Raw genomic sequence first — 20,197 nt, 5'->3', positions numbered from 1 at the left:
ATTTGGAAACATGTGGAGCCTCATACATATTTGGTGTGTTTAGAACCAAGGGAATTTTTAAAAATCATAGGAAATAGCAATAGCCTTGGTTACATGACAATTGATTTTTAATAGCATTCTATAGAACTACAGACTCTGGTTACCCTAGCTTGATCTTACAGATACTTTGAGACAAAAATCTGCTTAACAGTTCCTAAAATTTTTTTCAAGGAGTATAGACAACGTAACCATGTATACTGCACCACTCAGTGTCTAATTTGCTTCTCCAGAGAAGATAGAACAATCCAGATTCAAAAATCACACAGATTTGTGTGAGGGGCCCCTCATCTCAGCTATAGCTGTGGGCACCCTTATGTTTTATATGCTCCCACTAAGTCTTATCAGTGGGCAAGTCTATAGGTCTGTTTTATGTGGCTTATTGGCAAAAGTTGACATAGTTGGTCACTGCCACTTTCTTGGGAAAACAAAACGAAAGCAATTCAAAGCCCTTTGGCTTTTGTGACAACTTACTCTCTTATATAGAATACTAATTAATAACTCAGGTCCTGAAGTGAGGTTGAACAGGGCCCAAATCTTAGTTGCATCACTTACTATCTGGGAGGCCTTGGGTAAGGAATTTGCGCTTCCGAAACATCCATTGTCTGACTTACATATTAGAGATAAAGATAGTACCTTCCTCCTCTAATGGTGGTGATGATTAATAAAATGCTTAGCACACCCTCTGGCATATATAACTTTTCAGGAAATATTAGCTACTTATGTTATAGTTATGATTTTTCTACCACCTCTCCCCTCTTCAATTCTCTTTCCTAGACTGGTGTTCCTTTTTGTCATGTATTAAATGTGAATGTTTCCTAAGGTTTGCCATAGACTCTTATGTTTCTTCAGTCAAGGTACTCTCCTTGGACCATCACTTCCTTTCCTTTTATTTCACTGACTACTCCCAGATGTATACAATCCTGTGGGTATCCTTCAGTTTTCTCAAACTTAACAGCTTCCCCCAATACTTCTTTTTTCTTTTTCAATGAATGTTACCACTATGTATTTGGACAGTTTAGAAACTTGGCAAAATTTTCAACACCTCTCTCTTTTTCACTTCCTACCTCCCTAGTCAATTAGTAAATCTTATCTGTTCACTTCATAATTAAGCCAGTAATCCTACTTTTCTCTGCCCAATGCCACTTTTTTACAAAAAGCCATTATCTTCCCTTGCCAAATAACTACATTAACCTAAATTATTTTCCTGATGTTACTTCCTTTTTAATTTATTTCCTACACATTACCTAGTGCCATATCTGAGAAGAAATGAAAACTTGATCACAAATATTCCATTTGTAACATTATCTTTTCTTTTTCCTTTTTCTTTTTTTTTGACAGAGTCTCACTGTGTCACCCAGGCTGGAGTGCAGTGGCATGATCTTGGCTCACTGCAACCTCCGCCTCCCAGGTTCAAGCGATTCTGCTGTCTCAGCCTCCCCAGTAGCTGGGATTACAGGTGTGCACCACCACGCCCGGCTAATTTTTGTATTTCCAGTAGAGATGGGGTTTCACTATGTTGACCTGGCTGGTCTCAAACTCCTGACCTCAAGTGATCCACCCACCTCAGTTTTCCAAAGTGCTGGGATTGCAATCATGAGCCACTGCACCTGGCCAACATTCTTTTTTTCAGTAACTCTCTTCTCTTAGGATGATGCTCTTGCTTCTGTTGTTACCAATTTAAAAAGCCAAGCAAATGGTTTTTATATTAAAGTTAAATAAGACATAGTAATGTTGTCATACCTGCAATTTAAACATATTTAGAAAATTAAAGAGTATTCTTTCGTATTTTGTGTTGCTTCTGAATAAGTTTTTGAAATATTCACTTAAACTCTTTTGTCAAATTATGTCTAAGTGGTTACAATATGGGAAGCTTTTCACTGACTCAGCCTTAACTAAATTTATATACCTTTTCTTTTCTTACAGAATGGAGTCAATAATACCTATTTATTTGAAATGGATATAATTTTATATATTTTTGATTTATTTTATGATAGAAAAGTAACTTCAAATATGTTATTAGCACATCTATGAAATGATTGAATTGATCAATTTTGTTAGTTACTTTGCATTTTCAAATATTGTCTTTTTAATATTTTCATTACTTTTTTTGTGCTAACATTTTGTTTTCCTAAATTAAATGAATACATTTGGAAAATATCATCAGATGTGATTTAAGACTGGTGAATTCAGAATTTGCAAAGCTGTTTATTTTGGCACCATGCTCATTTGTGTTATAATGATAATAAAGGGACTAGTGATTGGCTGCTTCTATTTGTTGGCCATACTTTAAGTACTGCTTAGTGCTAAGCAGTGTGTGGGGCACTGCAACCACAGACATGAAAAAGAGATTGTATCTGATTTCAAGGACCGCATGCTCTAATGTAGGCACAAAACATTACCATAAATTATGAACCATTTCTGCTTTCAGAATAAGAATCTTTGTACCTTCCTTCTCATATGCCATTTGATTTCAGAAACCAATCCCCTTTGCTGTTATCCTGCGTGCACTGGATAAATTCATCTCCTAGGGAATGATAATAACTATAAGTATTAGCCTGTGGTCAGAAATATCCAAGTGAAAATCTCATCTTCATTAGTTAGTTACTAACTGTAGTAGTTATTGCTATATAACAAACCACTCTAAAATATATTCAAACAGCAGTTATTTTGTAATTGATCATGTGGTCATGGGTATGCAGATTGATTGGAACTTGACTGATCTAGGCTGGGCTCATCTGGGTGCTCTGCTTCAAGCTGAGGCAACTGGGCCCGTTCTATTTCTCACTGTAGGTCTGTGGGTCAGCTGGGTGGCTCTGCTCCACATTTGCTCATTCTAGGGCATGCACCAAAAGGACAGCATTTACTGAGGAGAAACACTTCCCAAAGTCAAGGGGCTTGATCATGTAATTTACTTTGGCTAATAACATGTGGGTGTAATTGACAGCATGCCAGTTCCAACCTAGATGCGTTTCTACCATGGGAAGTAGGAAGTGTTTCTCCTGAGTAATTGCTGTCCTTTTGGCCCATGCCCTAGAATGAGTAAATGTGGAGCAGAGTCACCCAGCTGATCCACAGACCTGCAGTGAGAAACTCTGGAACAATAGGGCAAAGATACAAATGTGGAAAAAGGTGAAGAATTGTGGTCAACAAGCTAATCTACCACAGTGATTGTGTGACTTTGAACAAGTCATTCATCATTTCAAAGCTTCTGTCTTGTTTCTTATAAAATGGAGGTAATGATTGAAAATATTATATCATAGATTATTTATGGAAATTAAATAACCTATGCAGAGCTCTTAACATAAATGTCTGAACGTAGTAAGCAGATAATTTTAACTATTGGTGAGAGTTGAGTTCTAACAACAGGATCATATTTGTTGGGTGACCTCAGAGATTGGACTTACAATTAAAGCTTTAATTCTTGGTACACTGTAGACCATCTGCTCCAGGGGTATTCAATCTTTTGGCTTTCCTGAGCTACACTGGACGAAGAAGAGTTGTTTTGGGCCACACATCAAATACACTAACACTAACAATAGTTGATGAGCTTAAAATATCTAAAAAAAATCTCATAATGTTGTAAGAAAGTTTATGAATTTGTGTTGGGCTGCATTCAAAGCCGTCCTGGGCTGCATGTGGTGCATGGACCAGGGGTTAGGCAAGCTTGATCTACTCTGTGAAGTATGTTGGTCCCCTACGGAGAGTGTGCATGCAACACTGTAAGGGTCCAGATGTAAACCAACTGCTCTTATTCCCTACAGGCATATTTAAGACAGAATACTGCGGCCAATTACCCATCCTCATTTTTCCAACTAGTGGTATTGTGGATGCTAAGTCATCAGTGGTTATTAAAGTAGATTTCTGTGCAGACTACCCAAGAATTGTAGATGAAGAGGCAATGTGAGTATTTACTGTGGTTCTAAAAATTCTAATACGAATCTCAATGCTTTCCCGTTTAACCCTTCAGATGTGACTTTGATCGTATGTTAGCTCCTTTGTTCTTTCATTCAGCATTGTTCATTGAGTCTCTACTATTTGCCAAGCAGTAGGCTTTTAAGAAATGGGAAGAACTAGAGGATGGCATATGGGTACACACATAACAGGATCTTCTATTTTGAATTTCATTGAGGTGAGAGAGTGGACCAAGGAAGGGCTCCACTAACAAGGTGATAGTTGAATCAAATACTTATTGGTGAGTAGTAATTAGCCAGGCAAAGAGCAGTGATGTGATTTGGGGTGTGTGTGTGTGTGTGTGTGTGTGTGTGTAGGGGTGGTGGGAGTTAGTGATGGGAGTAGCATAGGAGGAGGGATTTCAGGCAGAGCAAGTAACATACTGGAAATCCTAGAGGCAAAAAGACAGTATTGCACACCAAGGGATCTTTGGCAATGTAGAATTAAAAAGATGGAGGTGGGGAGTGGCAGGAGACAAGACCAGAAAAACTGAATGGAATGGTCGAGTTTGAAGGGCTTTGTAGTCCAGCGTTTTTGTGCGGTATGTCTTAATTCATTGGTAGAATGTGCAATCAATATAATGGGCCATCACCAGTATTTTTAACAAACGACTTAAAAATATCGGAATGCATCTGTGGAGTGTGTGTGTGTGTGTGTGTATTCCAGCATTGGAATGTAAAATACATTTTTTACTGAAGATCAGTCATAAATATGTGATAAAGAGGTGTGAGCCCTTATAGGAGCTTGGGTTTTATTGTGAAGGCTATGAAGTCTTAGGGGGGTTTTAAGATGAGAGTGTCATGATTAGTTTGTATTTTAGAAAGGCCATGCTAGTGGCAGTATGCAAAACAGACCAGGGAGTACAAATGTGGAGTGAGAAGCTTGACTAGAAATTACAGTAAAGCAAGAGGACAAATGACAAAGGTCTGAGGTAAGGTCAACTGAGAAGACTGACAGAAGTGTGCAAATTGGAGATAGGCTATGGAGGTAGATTTGACTGGATTTGGTGACTGATTGTAGCAAAGGAAGATAAAAGATGGAACAGGGTTATGGGAGAAGATCTTACATTCGGTTTTGATATGTTGGAATGGTTTTACTTCTCGGATTCCTGGTGGAGCTGGCTGGGGCTTATTACATTATCTTGAGTCCCAGAAAGAAATTTGATTTAGATGTACAAATTGAGTGTTCCTTACTCAAAATACTTGAGATCAGAAGTGTTTTAGATTTCAATTTTGTTTAGATTTTGGAATATTTGCATTATACTTACTAGTTTAGTATCCTTAATCTAAAATTCTGAAATCCAACATGCTCCAATAAGGATTTCCTTTGAGTTTTATATCAGCATTCAAAAAGTTTGGGATTTTGGAGCATTATGGATTTCATATTAGGAATACTCAGCCTGTATAGGGTTGAAGATCATCAGTGTATAAGTGGTAGAAGAAACAGAAGTGTTGAGAATAAATTTGAGTAGGAGAGTAGAGTGAGAAAGAGTAAGAGAAAAAAAACACTACTATTCATGTTAACTATTCATCAAGTTTGAAAAAGGTCCCAGTCTTAGAAGTGTGAGAAGGTGGGGCCTGAGTGAGTTAAAAGAAAACCTTGAAATTATGGTATCAAGGAAGCTTAGGGAGGAGCAATTCAATGCCCAACGTTATAGGATATAGCATAATATAAGGGCATAGGTGATAGTTGTGGAGTAGTCAGTTATCTGTGGTATCTGATGGGCCTAAAGTGAAAGATTGCATTTATGCCAGAGAGGGATAAAAATGAAAGAGCAATTCCCAAAGAGAATTGAAATTCATCTGAGAAGTGAAGTTTAATGGGGAAATATTTATTTCAGCAAAGAAGTGGGATTTTTGTTTTGTTTTGGTTTTGAGATGGGATCTCTTTCTGTCACCCTGATTAGAATGCAGTGGTGTAATCACGGCTCACTGCAGCAGCGACCTCCCAGGCTCCAGCAATTCCCCTACCTCAGCCTCCAGAGTAGCTGGACCTAAAGGTGTGTACCACCATGCCTGGCTATTTAAATTTGTTGTTGTTGTTGTTGTTGATGTAGAGATAGGGTCTCACTGTGTTGCCTAGGCTTGTCTCGAGCTCCTGGACTCAAGCAATCCTCCCTCCTTGACTGCGCACAGTGCTAGGATTACAGGTGTGAGATCACACCTAGCCAGCAGTGGGTTTTACTGAGATACGTTAGATTGTAAGGAATTGAGGTGTAAGGATGGGGATAAGATTAGCTGTTGGACTTGGGAGATGAGAAGAATTAGAAAATAGTTTCAGAATTTGAGAGCTAGAGGTAACCATACAAATCATTTAAATAATGGGCAATATGAATATACCATTGAGTTTTTTCGGAGGTCAATTCATGAGATTGTTTTACAACTTTATTGTTTCCTGAAGACAGTGGATTAGGCTGCACGTATGCCATTCCATTTTGTAGATTCAGATATACAGAAGAACCTGATAACCTCTGGTATGTACATGAAAGGAACTACTCTTAGGCTACTGAGTTTTAATTATAATGTGATTCTATAAAGTTTCTGTTTATTGAAATGTGTAGGAGAAAAACAAAGTGTATAGAATTCTAATTAAAGTATGTATGTATGTGCATATTTTATTATCCTGTAGAGTGATTTTGCAAGGTCAACCTGAGATGCTCTTGAGTATCAAAGCTCATGTGGTTGAGCAGATTATTGAATTATTAAACATGAGTAGAGACAGAAGGCTGGAATACATACATTTTGGTCCTGTTTTCTTCGGATCATCAAAAATTAAACATGCACGTATACACAATAATAGCCCAGAGCCCATAAATTGGGTGGCCATAATACAAGATGATGCCGTGGGAGAAGAAATGGTAAGTAAATGGTGCGATGGGGATATCAGGTATTATGATTTAAAAGAGATTGTGTTAAATCTACTAATAACCAACAAGCTTTTTAATTATTCAAAATATCTTTTAACATGGGAAGATAGATTTGATTTCATGTGTATCCAATGGCAACCTCAAAAAATTCAGAAATTAAGCTAACATTTATACTAATGTATATCTGAAGTAAACCAGGCAAATGCTTCTTATAGATCAGTGGCTAATTGAAAGTATTTCTGTTGTCATCAATTTTTTAATCTTTTTTCAAATTTTATGATGTGCCGTGGTCAAATTTATGTGTAAATGTTACTTTAAAGATAGACATTTGTTATTTCCTAGATTCTGGAATTTCAATAATTATTTTGTAACCTCCTCAAAAACTTTTTTTTGTGTTTTACGTTAATACTCTTTTATATCTGAGTTTACATTACAGGGTACAGATACTCGACAAAGAACAGATATTGCTTTAAATAATCTCACCTACATAAGAAAAATAAAGAACATAGATACTACTACCATTATCTCCTGTCTTCCTAATGAAGGGACTTTACAACCTTATCAAAAGACTGTAATTACATTTTGTTTCACCCCAAAGTAAGCAAAAATTAATTTCATTGTACTGTTAAGTATTAATGGAAAGTATATTAACCACACTTTAATCAGATTCAGTTTAATACTATAATAGTAAAACTTGCCAGAAGGCACAAATCAGATTTTTCTTGTCATAGTTCTAGATGTTTCTAGCATGGTTAGTAATATTTCTAATAATTCTAAATATGGTTCTAAATACTTCATGTAAAGTTAAAAATCTCCCTAGACCTTGTGGAAATGGGGTGGTGGACGTGCAAGTTCTGAGTTATTTTGGAGTGTGGCCCCAAATTGTTTGTGCAGTCAAGACCTTGTTGTCCCCACGAATAGTCAGGTGCATGCAGCATGTTGTAGGCCTCTCCAAAGAGGATGCAATGCTTCTGGTAGGGCAGAATTATTGCTGACTATCCTAAGTATTAAACCTATAGTACCTTCCATGGATCAGTCAAACTTGCTTGCTGAAATTCATACAGACTTTTAGTGTACATTTTTCATAATTCCGTGAACTATGTTTTGTTATTAAATTTGAAGAACATGCTGTTTTAAATATATAATAGCAATTTCAGAGACACCCTGATAGGTTGCAATGTGTGTGAACTGATTCAATTGCAAGAATATTTTCCCTTATTTGTGAGAGGGTAATGTTTAATGTACTTCTTTTTTGTGGAATAGGGTTGCCTGTGGAAGATTGAGCTTACTTTAATTTAAAGAGGTTAATAAATCAAGTAATTGTTCTATATGTAAATCCACAATTGCCTTATTAATGATACTTCATACAAGTAGTTTCTTTGGTGAATCTATAAGATTCTGTTTAATACACAGTCTTTGAAATGTCAAATATTCTTTCATGGCAGCATATTAACCTGAGAGTCTAGCATAGAATTATAGGTATATATGTATGATTTGAAGTCTTAGTTAAATGTGTTCTGACCACACTATTTGTATTCATATTTAATATTACATGTCAGTCTTTTGTAAATGTAGTTGAGTTTGCACTGCTAGAGAGTTGACCTCTAGGTAAGGCAGGTAAAAATAGCCATTGAGCAGAGCTATGACATAAACCATCTCTGCCTTTGCTCCTACTTCCCTTCTTCCTAGTCTTCCTTTCCTTTTCTCCTCGAACAAAATTTAACTGTTAGCAAATCTTGTTCTCCAGATTACTTGTCCACAACAAGAGCGTGGCTGGCAATATGCACTTAGTACACTGGGGAAGACAAATTTGTAACAAATGTTTTTTATTATGCCCAAGAGTAAGATGGACTATTGTAAAGAATTAATCAGTGTCCTTAGTTAGAGATGAACTTTGCCTGGAAAGAAAATTCTTTGCAGAGAAAGTGGCGTTTGAGCTAGACCTTGATGACTTGGTATATTTAAATTACTCTTGTCTTGACGATGTTGGCACGAACTCATTTTTTTCTGAGCTTTATACTCTGTAGCCTTCTTTTGGCAAATCTCTCTGTCTGTGTAGTAAATTTGGATAATGGATCATGGTTGTATTTTCATTCCTTAACATTGATTTGCTTGCATAGATTTAAAGATTGGATTGATATTCCCTCTTACAAGGTGATAAAGTGTATCACCTTTGCTTTAAAAATAACTCATTGTGATTTTTTTACAGGCTAATGGCTGATGGTAAAAAGGATATTGGACCTTCATACAGGCAGGACTATGCTCTCTTTTTGAGATTTGAGTCCGTAGGAAGTAAAGATGGATTTTTGAGAGATGATGACTGTAAAACCATCAAAAGTAAGTGTGAAATTAACAAAATTATCAAATGCGTAGCCATTTAAATTGTTTAAAAATTTGAACATCAATATCTGCAGAGACAATCTAATAAAATATATAATTATTGAATAAAACAAAGCAAACATATTCAAGAGACCTTAAAATGTCATCTGTGGCATGTTATGAAGTCAACTTCACAATCATTTACATAATAATTTTCCAGGTTAGAAGTTAGATTACTTTATAATTTTAAAATGATGTTAGATAAACATGATGATCTAGAGTTTAAGGAATAAGAAAAAAAACACCCTGATTTCTTTTCTATGTATGCCTAGGTTTTTTTCTCAGGGATTGGTATGGGGACAAATGACCCATTCCATCTCTATTAATCCTTCAGCTCTCTTAGAACTAAAAATAGGAACAGTCAAAAACAAGATCTAGAGATCTAGTTAGTAGGGTACAGGACAGTGTTGTTGGATATTGATAATTGCACATGTTTTGCAGGCCACATGTCAAGATGCCTTATATGTTTTATATTCTCAGGTTATATTAGCTTGGTTATACTGAGGAAAAAAATGGAATGGGATTTGGCGTTCAGCTTAGCAAGACAGATCAAAGAGAAAATAAAGAATTAGGAAGGTTATAAATCAAATCCAGGAAAATGAGCTATACCAAGGAGGGATTAGGTCACCATCCTGGATATTTATGCAAATCGAGTATGTCAGTATAAGTGATATTGAGCAGGATTTAACTGTACTCCTTGGGCATAAATGGATTGTTCTGTTACTATTTATATTGTGTTTTGTGATATTGAACTATGTCTGCTGATCCTAGACAGCAATGGAAATTCCACATTTGTACAAAGTTTACAGGTTAATCCAGTTTTGAATAGCCAGGGATGGAGTTATTAGGTTTGCCTTAAAGGTAATTTAGAGTCTAAGATCGGCTACTAAGAGCGTAAGTGAAAAAATACAAACTCTTTTTCTTCGGTTCTAGTTACACTGCTGTCTCTCTGCAAAATTGTTCTTCTGTTATCATCTTTCTAGTTTCCCAAAAACTTCGTGTTTATATTTTTGCCCGGCTTCTATTCCATTGTCCATTATTCTAATTCCTGTTTTTCATGTGCACTTATATCTGTTGGTCTGTCTCCCACAGTGACTGAGTGAAAAGCCTCTAATTCTATGAAATTCAACTTTCAGCTTATATTGGGTCTGCACATGGGAAGCTGATTGTGTTGGAGTAAGACACACAACCTTGTTGAGAGGTTTCACTTTGTATCTATAATCACTAACCCCAAGTGAGTTCTTTAAGCTGTTTGACATTCCTATTGCATTCACCCATTCATTCACTCTTACATCTGAGATGAATATCACACACCTTTTATTCTCTCCTCAAGATTCCACTCTTTCCTCCTTCATCTTCACTCATAAGCTTGAACATAGAGTGGCCTAGTAGACATTTCCATAAGAATATCTACTAGGTATCTCAACTTAGCATGTCTCAAGTAGAACTCCTGATTTTTCCACAGCCGGCTCCTCCTTCAGTCTCTCGTTTCAAGAAATGTCAATTCCATCATTTCTGTTCCTAAGGCAAAAAACTTAGAGTTGTCCTTTATCACTTCTTCATTTCCCTATTCTGTGTCCAATGTATCAGCAAATCTTCTTAAGTCTACCCTCAGGAAGGGGAACATCACACACTGGGGCCTGTTGTGGGGTGGGGGCAGGGGGGAGAGATAGCATTAGGAGATATACCTAATATAAATAACAAGTTAATGGGTGCAGCACACCAACATGGCACATGTACACATATGTAACAAACCTGCACATTGTGCACACGTACCCTAGAACTTAAAGTATAATAAAAAAGAATATATATATATATATAAATATATATATAAAATCTGACAATTTTCACCATTTTTCTACTCTTCTTGTCCAGCCATTGGTTCTTTAAAGATGTTTGAACGTGACAGACAAGTTCCTGCCTTAGCGTATTTGTGCTTGCTGTTTTGTCTGCCTGGAATAAACTTTTCCTAGATTTTCACATAGTTTTTTCCAGACTCCCTTTATATCTTGGCTCAAGTATCTCCCTATTGGAGAGGCCTTTTTGGACATTCTCTACATAAAACAGAATCTCCAAGACCTTGTGCTCTGTCTCAACCTGTCTTACCTTTACCCATAATACTTATCTTCTATGAAATGCTGTGTAAACATATTTGGTTGATTATCGTTAATGTCACCTCACTAGAATGTAAAGTCCGTAACAGCAGGAATATTGCCTCTTTTATTCACTGCTGTATCCACAAGGCATGACACAGAGAAGACAATCAATAATTGTGTTGAATGAAAAGACTGAATGAGCTACCTAATTCGCATTAGGTCTTTCAGACAACAAATAAACTAAGCAAATATATTCTGGCTTCCCCAAACACTTTATGTTCAACAGCTATTATTGCTTTTACAGGTGAACGATTTCAGAAAATGGAACTAGCACTGACAGGCACAGGACTTCCTGTTTTACTACAGTTTGATCCAGGACCAGTTCTTAATTTTAAACCTTGTTTCATGGGTGAACGTTCAGAAATTCAGTGTATCTTAAAAAATCAATGTGAATTACTTCCTCTGACGTACCGCTTTGAAAAAACTGCAAATTTTAAAATTGATCCTGAAAAGGGCGAGATTAATGAAGGGGGTATGGTGGTAAGATAATTTTTCTTTGCTTTTACATGGCAGCTAACATTTTAAGGTATGCTAAAATGCTATGCAGATGATTAGAAACAACATGTGTTCTACCAGTGTTTATAAATTGTTTCTCTTCTGCGGCCTAGTTATGAAGATTTTTGTGTTGGTACTCATATAGAATCCATAATGATTTGTTAAGTGCCTGTCATGTGCCAGCAAAAGCATTTGGCACTAGGGAATTTAAAGAAATGCAAAACACAGTTACTTCCTCTAAAATATTAGACATATACACAGGTAGGTATGGCTTAAGGAGAATATAAAATATCTTAAAGTTGTAACAACGTGATATAGAAACTCAAATAACAGAATGTTTACTTCTAACCAGATAGAAAGGTCTTCATAGGAGAGTAATGTATGAGCCAGACATTGAAGCTTGAGTAGAATTTTGAAATTTGAAACTGGTGATATGTACTAGGCCTAGAACTTGTACTGCTGGTGCAAAGCAGAAAAAGAGAACACCAAGGCATACCTGTGAGCCGTAGGTCAGCTTCTGGTTGTCAGGAGCTGTTTTTCTTTTAATTGCTGCACAGATAACTCTTTCCCATATCCTCTAAACCATGGGTTAAAAGACGATGGTCCACAGGTCAAATATGGCCTGATGCCTGTTTTGGTAATTAGTGTTTTTGGAATATAGCCACTCTTATTTGTTTACCTGTTGTCTAAGGCTATTTTCATACAAAAAGACAGAGTTGGCCGGGCACAGTGGCTCACACCTGTAATCCCAGTCCTTTGGAGGCCGAGGCAGGTGGATCACAAGGTCAAGAGATGGAGACCAACCTGGCCAACATGGTGAAACCCCGTCTCTACTAAAAATATGAAAATTAGCTGGGTGTGGTGGTGTGTGCCTCTAGTCCCAGATACTCAGGAGGCCGAGGCAGGAGAATTGCTTGAACCCAGGAGGCGGAGGTTGCAGTGAGCTGAGATCTCTGAGATCTCACCACTGCACTCCAGCACTCCAGTCTCATAACAGAGCGAGACTCCGTCTCCAAAAAAAAAAAACAAAAAAAACACAAAAGATAGACTTGAGTGGTTGTGAGAAGACTTACGCCCCATGAAACCTAAAGCATTCACTGTCTAGCAATTTACAGAAAAAGTTTGCTGAACCCTGCCTTAAATATAGCAAACGTGAGTGCTTTCAGTTTCTCCTCAGTTTCTTATGTTATCATCTTTCTTCCACCACAGTGATGCAGTTCATAAAGTTATCGAAGGAAGCTTTCTCCCAATTGCAATTAAGAACTATTGTATACATGTTTATATACATGCAGCTCCTATTTATATCTCTTACTGCTTCATTAGTATGACTCTCTCTCTCCAAATTTGGATAGATGTTATCAGTTTTCATAGAATAGCAACAAATGTTAACCACTTTATACTAAACATTTTCTTTTTAACTGCTTCCTAGATTTCCTGTAGTCCAAGTCTCTTAAACCTACCGACTCAATTATTTTTCTCCAGTAACATATGCATCTTTCAAAACATATCTAATAGCTAACTCCCCAATATTATTTTTAACCCTCTACATGTATGAATTTTTCCAACCCTAATAATTTTCAAATTAGTAAAACTGTGAATGTAAGAAGTATAGTAGACACTGGAGAACTGTGGCCTGCACAGACTGGTCAAATGGCCTTTGACTATTTAGAAGTGTGATAAGATTATTCTTTTTAAATAACAACTTTATAGGTATGTAATTCACATACCATAAAATTCACACATTATAGTATACAATTCAGTGATCTTAATATGTTCAGAGAGTGCACACATTAGCACTAATTCCACAACGTTCTCTTCACCCCAAAAAGAAACCCCATGTCCCTTAACAGTCATTCCCCTTCTCCTCATTCATCAGCCTCTGGCAAGTATTAATCTATTCTCTGTCAGTAGGTTTTCCAATTTGGGTCATTTTCTCTAAATATTATGTTTATATAAGGCATTTTGTGTATGGTTTATTTCATTTAGCATAATATTTTCAAGGTTCATGCACATTGTAATATGTATTAATGCTTCATTTTTATAGCCAAATCATATTTTCTGTGTAGATATACCACCTTTTGTTTATCCGATCATCAATTGAGGGACATTTGGGTTGTTTCCACTTTTTGGCTATAATGAATAATGCTGCTATAAACATTCACGTACAACGTTTTGTGTGGACAGATTTCTTAATATTGTTGAAATACACCAAAGAGTGGAATTGTTGGGGTCATATGAAAACTCTATGTTTAACTTTTTAAGAAACTGTCATACTATTTTCCAAAGTAACTGTACCATTTTATATTCCCCCCAGCAATAAATGAACATTCCAATTTACCCATACCCTCCACCACACTTGTTAATGTACTTCTTTTTTTTATTATAGCCATCCCAGTGGGTACAAAGTGGCATGTCCTTATGGTTTTCATTTAAATGTCCCCAGTAACTAATGATGACAAATATATTTTCATGTACTTATTGTCCATTTGTATATTTTCTTTGGAGAAATATTTATGCATATCTATGATAGGCAGAATAATGACCCCCTAAAATATCTCTATCCTGATCTCTAGAAATTATGAACATGTGATGTTCTATGGCAAAGCAGAATTCAGGTTTCACTTGAAATTAAGACTTTTAATCAACCCACCTTAAAATAGGAAAATTAACCTGGATTATCCAGGTGAACCCTATATACTCTCAGGTTCCTTAAAAGTGGAAATGGAGGACAGAAAATATATCAGTGTCAAAGTGATGGAAGACTTTACTGTCCATTGATTTCTGACTGTGAAGATGGAAGGGGGTGGGGTACATAAGTTGAGGAATGGGATGGCTTCTGGAATCTGGAAAAGGCAAGAAAGCAGATTCTCTGCTAGAGCTTCCAGAAATAAACAGTCCTGCTGACACCTTGATTTTCATCCTGTGTTAGGCTTCTGACAAGTGTAAGATAAGAAATTGGAGTTATTTTAGTCAACAAGTGTTTTGGTAATTTTTTATTGCCAAAATAGAAAACTAATAGAATATATTTTACTATTTTTTAATTGGGCTGTCTTTTTGTTATGGAATTGCAAGAGTTCTTTATATATTCTCAATATAAGTCCTTTGACAGATACAGAAATCACGAATACTGTATTCCGTCCTGTGAATTGTCTTCCCACTTTCTTGATAGTTATCTTTGAAGGATAAAAGTAATACTTTTGATTAAGTTCAATTCATCTATTTTTTTCTTTTGTCTCTTGTGCATTTAGTATCATATCTAAGTAGTCATATACTGTCTGAGGTCATTAAGTTTTGTTCCCATGTTTTTCTGTAAGAATTTTAGCTCAAACTTTTAAATCTATATGTTGGCCGGGCGCGGTGGTTCACGCCTGTAATCCCAGCACTTCGGGAGGCCGAGGCAGGCGTATCATGAGGTCAGGAGTTAGAGACCAGCCTGACCAACATGGTGAAACCCCATCTCTACTAAAAATACATGGCTGAGCATGGTGGCACGTGCCTGTAATCCCAGCTGCTCAGGAGCCTAAGGCAGGAGAATCATTTGAACCTGGGAGGCAGAGGTTGCAGTGAGCCAAGATCGCACCATTGTACTCCAGCCTGGGTGACAGAGTGAGACTCTTGTCTCAAAAAAAAAAAAAAAAAAAAAAAAAAATTCTGTTTGTTATTTTTTGTAAATGGCATGATTTAGAGTTTGAAATGTATTCTTTTTCATAGAGATGTCAAGTTATCACAGAATATTGTCACATATATAACAATTGAATGTGAATGTAACAATTTCTAGACTAAAAATTCTATTTTGCATATCTGTATTTATCCTATGTCAGTACTACAATGTACTTTTTTAAAATTTTGAGACAAGGTACTTCACCATGTTGGCCAGGCTGGTCTTAAGCTGCTGACCTTAAGTGATCCATCCGCCTCAGCCTCCCAAAGTGCTGGGATTAAAGGTGTAATCCACTGCACTAGGCCTGTAATTACTGCAGCTTTATGGTACTTTTTGAATTTGGGAAATATGAGCCTTCTACATTTTTTCTTTTTAAAGAACATTTTTGCCCAATGTGAGATGCTTGCAAATACATGTGAACTTTAACATTAGCTTGCTAATTTCTGCAAAGAAAAAAAAAAAAAAAGACAGCTGGAATTTTGAAAAGAATTTTGTTGAATTTGTAAATCTATTTAGGGAATATTGCCATTTTAACAATATTAAATCCTGTGGTCCAGAAGATTGTATGTCTTTACACTTATTTATGTCTTCTTTAATGCCTTTTAATAATGTTTATAGTGTTCAATGTACATCTTGCAATTATTTAAAAAATTTATTTCTAAATATTTTATTATTATTTGATGCTATGTAAATGAAATAGAGTTCTTAGTTGTATTTCTGGATTATTCATTGCTAGTGTATATAAATGCAGTTGTTTTCTGCATATTGACCTTGTATTCTGCAAATTTGCTGAACTCATTTATTAGTTCTGGTAGTTTTTTGGTGGATTCTTTGGGATACAAGATCATGTCACCTGTGAATGGAGGTCATTTTACATCTTTCTTTCTAATCTGGATTCATTTTGTTTGCTTATTTTCTTACCTACTTGTCCTAGCTAGGACCTCTAGTACAATATTAAATAGCAATGGCAAAAGGGGTATCTTGTGTTGTTCCTGATCTAAGGGGAAAGCATTTAGTCTCTTATCAAGTTCGATGTTAGCTGTAAGGTTTTCATTGACTGCCTTTATAAACTTGAGGGAGTTCCCTTCTATTACTAGTTTGTTGCATGTTTCTATTATGGAAGTGTATTTTATCAACTACTATTTCTGGGTCTATTAAAATGATAATGTGGTTTTGTCCTTTATTCTATTAAGACTGTGCATTACATTGACATATAGATGTTAAACTTGAAATCATACTTGTACATAGTATATAATCTTTTCTACATTTTGCTGGTTTCAGTTTGATAGTATTTATTTGAGGATTTTTGCATATATATTCATAAGGGACATATGACTGCAGATTTTTAACAAATGTTTTTGATTTTGGCATCAGAATAAAACTGGTGCCACAGAATGAACTGAGAAGTATACTCTTCTTTTAAATTTTTTGTAAATGCTTGTGAAGGATTGGCACTAATTCTTCTTTAAATGGTTGGTGGAATTTACCACCAAAGCCATTTGGTCCTGGGATTTTCTTTGTCAGAATTTTTTTGGCTATTAATTCAATCCCTTTATTTGTTGTGGGGCTATTCATACTATTAGTTTTCTCTTGGGTCAGTTTCAGTAGTTTATGTCTTTCTCTTTATAAGAATTTGCCCATGTCGTTTAGGTTATCTGATTAGTTGGTATTCCATTGTTGATTATATAACCTCATACCCCTTTTTACTGATGTAAAGTTGGTAGTGATGTCCTCTCTTTTATTCCTGATTTTAGCAAAGTTAGTCATCTCTTTTTTTGCTTATTAAGTCTAGTTAAATTATTTTCAGTGTTGTTAATCATTTCAAAGGCATAGTTTCAGGACTGTTGATTTTTTTCCTAACATTTTCTATTCTCTTTATTATTTATTACTGCTGTTGTGTTTATTATTCCTTTCCTTCTACTCCCTTTGAATTTACTTTGTTCTTTTTGTTTTAATTTCCTAAGGTGGATGTTTAGAATATTGATTAAAGGCCTTTTTAAAAAATACATTTGTTTATAACCATAAATTTCTGTCTCGTCACTGCTTTTTCTGCATTTCATATGTTTTGGTATGTTGTGTTTTAGTTTTTCTTCATCTCAAAATAATGTTGAAATCCCCTTGTGGTTTTGTTCTTTGATCTATTGGTTATTACGTGTATTGCTTAATTTCCAAAATGTGTGAATTTTTCACATTTTCTTCTCTTATTGATTTTAATTTCATTGCATTTTGGTTGGAAAACATCCTGCACAGATTTCAATCATTTTAAATTATTGAGGCTTATTTCATAGACTAACATAGTCTATATTTAAAATGTTTCATTTAAAGTGCAAATGTGTACGTTGGAAAAATGTGCATTCTACTGTAGTTGGGTAAAATATTCTACAGGTATATTTTGGGTCTAATTGGTTTATGATGTTTTTCGGTTCTCTGTTCTTTGTTGATCATATGCTTTGTTTTTCCAATCTTTATTGGAAGTGGCATATCAAAATCTCCCACTATTATAGTTGAATTGCCTATTTCTCCCTTCACTTTTGTCAGTTTTTTCATGTTATTAGGTGCATATATGGTTATAATACGCATTCTTGATGTCTTGACCCTTTTATCATTATAAAATGCTCTTTTTTCAATGTAAAACTTTTTCTATCAATATCTATTTTGTCTTATATTAGTATAGGCACCCTGCTCTCTTTGGATATTGTTTGCATATGACATATCATTTTGCCATCCTTTCACTGTCAACCTGTTTGTATCTTTGTATACAATGTGTACCTTTTGTGGGAATTATATAGATTATGTGTTTTTGCCTACTCCACCAATCTCTGCTTTTTGACTGCACAATCTAATCCATTTATGTGTATTCATTTATCTATTGATGAACACTTGGTTTGATTGCATATTTTGGCTATAGAATGATGCTGCAATTAACATGAGAGTGAAGATATCTCTTGAACAGGCTGATTTCATTCCCTTTTCTATAAATACAATGTGGTGTGTGTGTGTGTGTGTGTGTGTGTGTATGAATACTATACAGCCTTAAAAAGTAAGGAAATCTTGTCATTTGCAAAACATGGATGAACTTGGAGGATGTTATGCTAAGTGAAATAAGACATACTCAGAAAGACAAATACTGCATGGCTGCACTTATATATGGAATCAGAGTTGAACTCATAGAAGCAGAGAGTAGAATTCTGGTTGCCAGGGGCAGTGGATGGCAAATAAGGAGATGTCAATCACAGAATACAAAATTTCAGTTAGACAGAATGAATAAGTTCTGGGAGTCTATTGTACAGAATGGTGACTGTGGTTAATAAGAGGGTATACATATTTTCTTTTTTTTTTCTTTTTTTTTCTTTTTTTTGAGACGGAGTCTCGCTCTGTCACCCAGGCTGGAGTGCTGTGGCCGGATCTCAGCTCACTGCAAGCTCCACCTCCCGGGTTCACGCCATTCTCCTGCCTCAGCCTCCTGGGTAGCTGGGACTACAGGCGCTGCCACCTCGCCTGGCTAGTTTTTTTTTTTTTTTTGTAGTTTTTAGTAGAGATGGGATTTCACGGTGTTAGCCAGGAAGGGTATACATATTTTCAACACAAAACAGTAAGAGTATATTATTTAGCTTTATTTAATTGTTTCAAAATTACATCAAAATTACATATTAAATGCTATACATTTACTATATATTTGTCTACAAACAATTTTTATTTATTAATTATACCTTAATACGGCTGAGGGAAAGAAATGTTAAGAAAATCCGTTTACTTTTTTCAAAAATTTTAATTTGTATTTCAAATTCTGTGGTACATGTGCAGGATGTGCAGGTTTATTACATAGGTAAATATGTGCCAATACATTTATATGTAATGTAACTACTAGTAACGTAGGATTTGCATTTGCTATTTTTCTATTTGTTTTGTATAATTACATATCCTCCTAATTTTCTGTGATTTCATTACTGCTTTATTTTGTACTAAATAGATATTTTGTAATATACCATTTTAATTTCATCATTATTTCTTTTATGAAACTTTAAAAACATTTAATTTTCTTAGTGGCTGCCCTTTGGGTTACATTTAACATCTTTTACATAAAATAGTCTCATTCACATTAATGCCAACTTAGTTTGTATAGTATACAAAAACTTTGCTCAAATAAAATTATGGTTCTTGTCTCCTCTTTGTGCTGTACTTGTCATACAAATTATATGTGCTTATTCTTTAAAAACTCATCCATACTCTAATACTTATTTCTGTATGCATTGCTTTTTAAATCAGATAGGAGCAGGAAGGCATTGCAAACAAAAGTACATTTATCCTTTTATATTTATCTATGTAGGTAGTTGCATTTGCCTGTGCTCTTAATTTCCTTGTCTGAATTTGAGTTACTATCCAGTGTCCTTTTACTTCATTGTGAAGAATTCCCTTTATATTTTTGTGATGCAAATCTACTAATGATACATTCTCTTCATTTATATTTATCTGGAAATGTCTTAATTTATACTTCAGTTTTGAATGATAGTTTTGCTAGTTAGAGAATTTTGCATGTACAGTCTTTTTCCTTCAATATTTGAACACGCCTCCCCACTGCCTTTTTGTCTTCAATGTTTCCAATGAGAAGTTAGCTGTTCATCTCTAAAGAATCCTTCTCATGTGATGATT

General features: G+C 35.4%; 1 protein-coding gene across 1 annotated transcript in view; it reads left to right on the top strand.

Moving 5' to 3' along the window:
• CFAP47 (cilia and flagella associated protein 47) overlaps nt 1-20,197 on the top strand; it is a 409,569-nt gene that overhangs the window by 21,080 nt on the left and 368,292 nt on the right. Inside the window, 5 exon segments of the mRNA XM_031936608.1 lie at nt 3,801-3,939; nt 6,619-6,847; nt 7,293-7,453; nt 9,066-9,193; nt 11,636-11,871. Coding sequence (XP_031792468.1) covers nt 3,801-3,939; nt 6,619-6,847; nt 7,293-7,453; nt 9,066-9,193; nt 11,636-11,871 — 893 coding nt within the window.

Source organism: Piliocolobus tephrosceles, chromosome 12 (genome assembly GCF_002776525.5).
Source record: "Piliocolobus tephrosceles isolate RC106 chromosome 12, ASM277652v3, whole genome shotgun sequence".
Classification (NCBI taxonomy): Eukaryota; Metazoa; Chordata; class Mammalia; order Primates; family Cercopithecidae; genus Piliocolobus; species Piliocolobus tephrosceles.
This window is presented reverse-complemented; position numbering and strand designations above follow the sequence as displayed.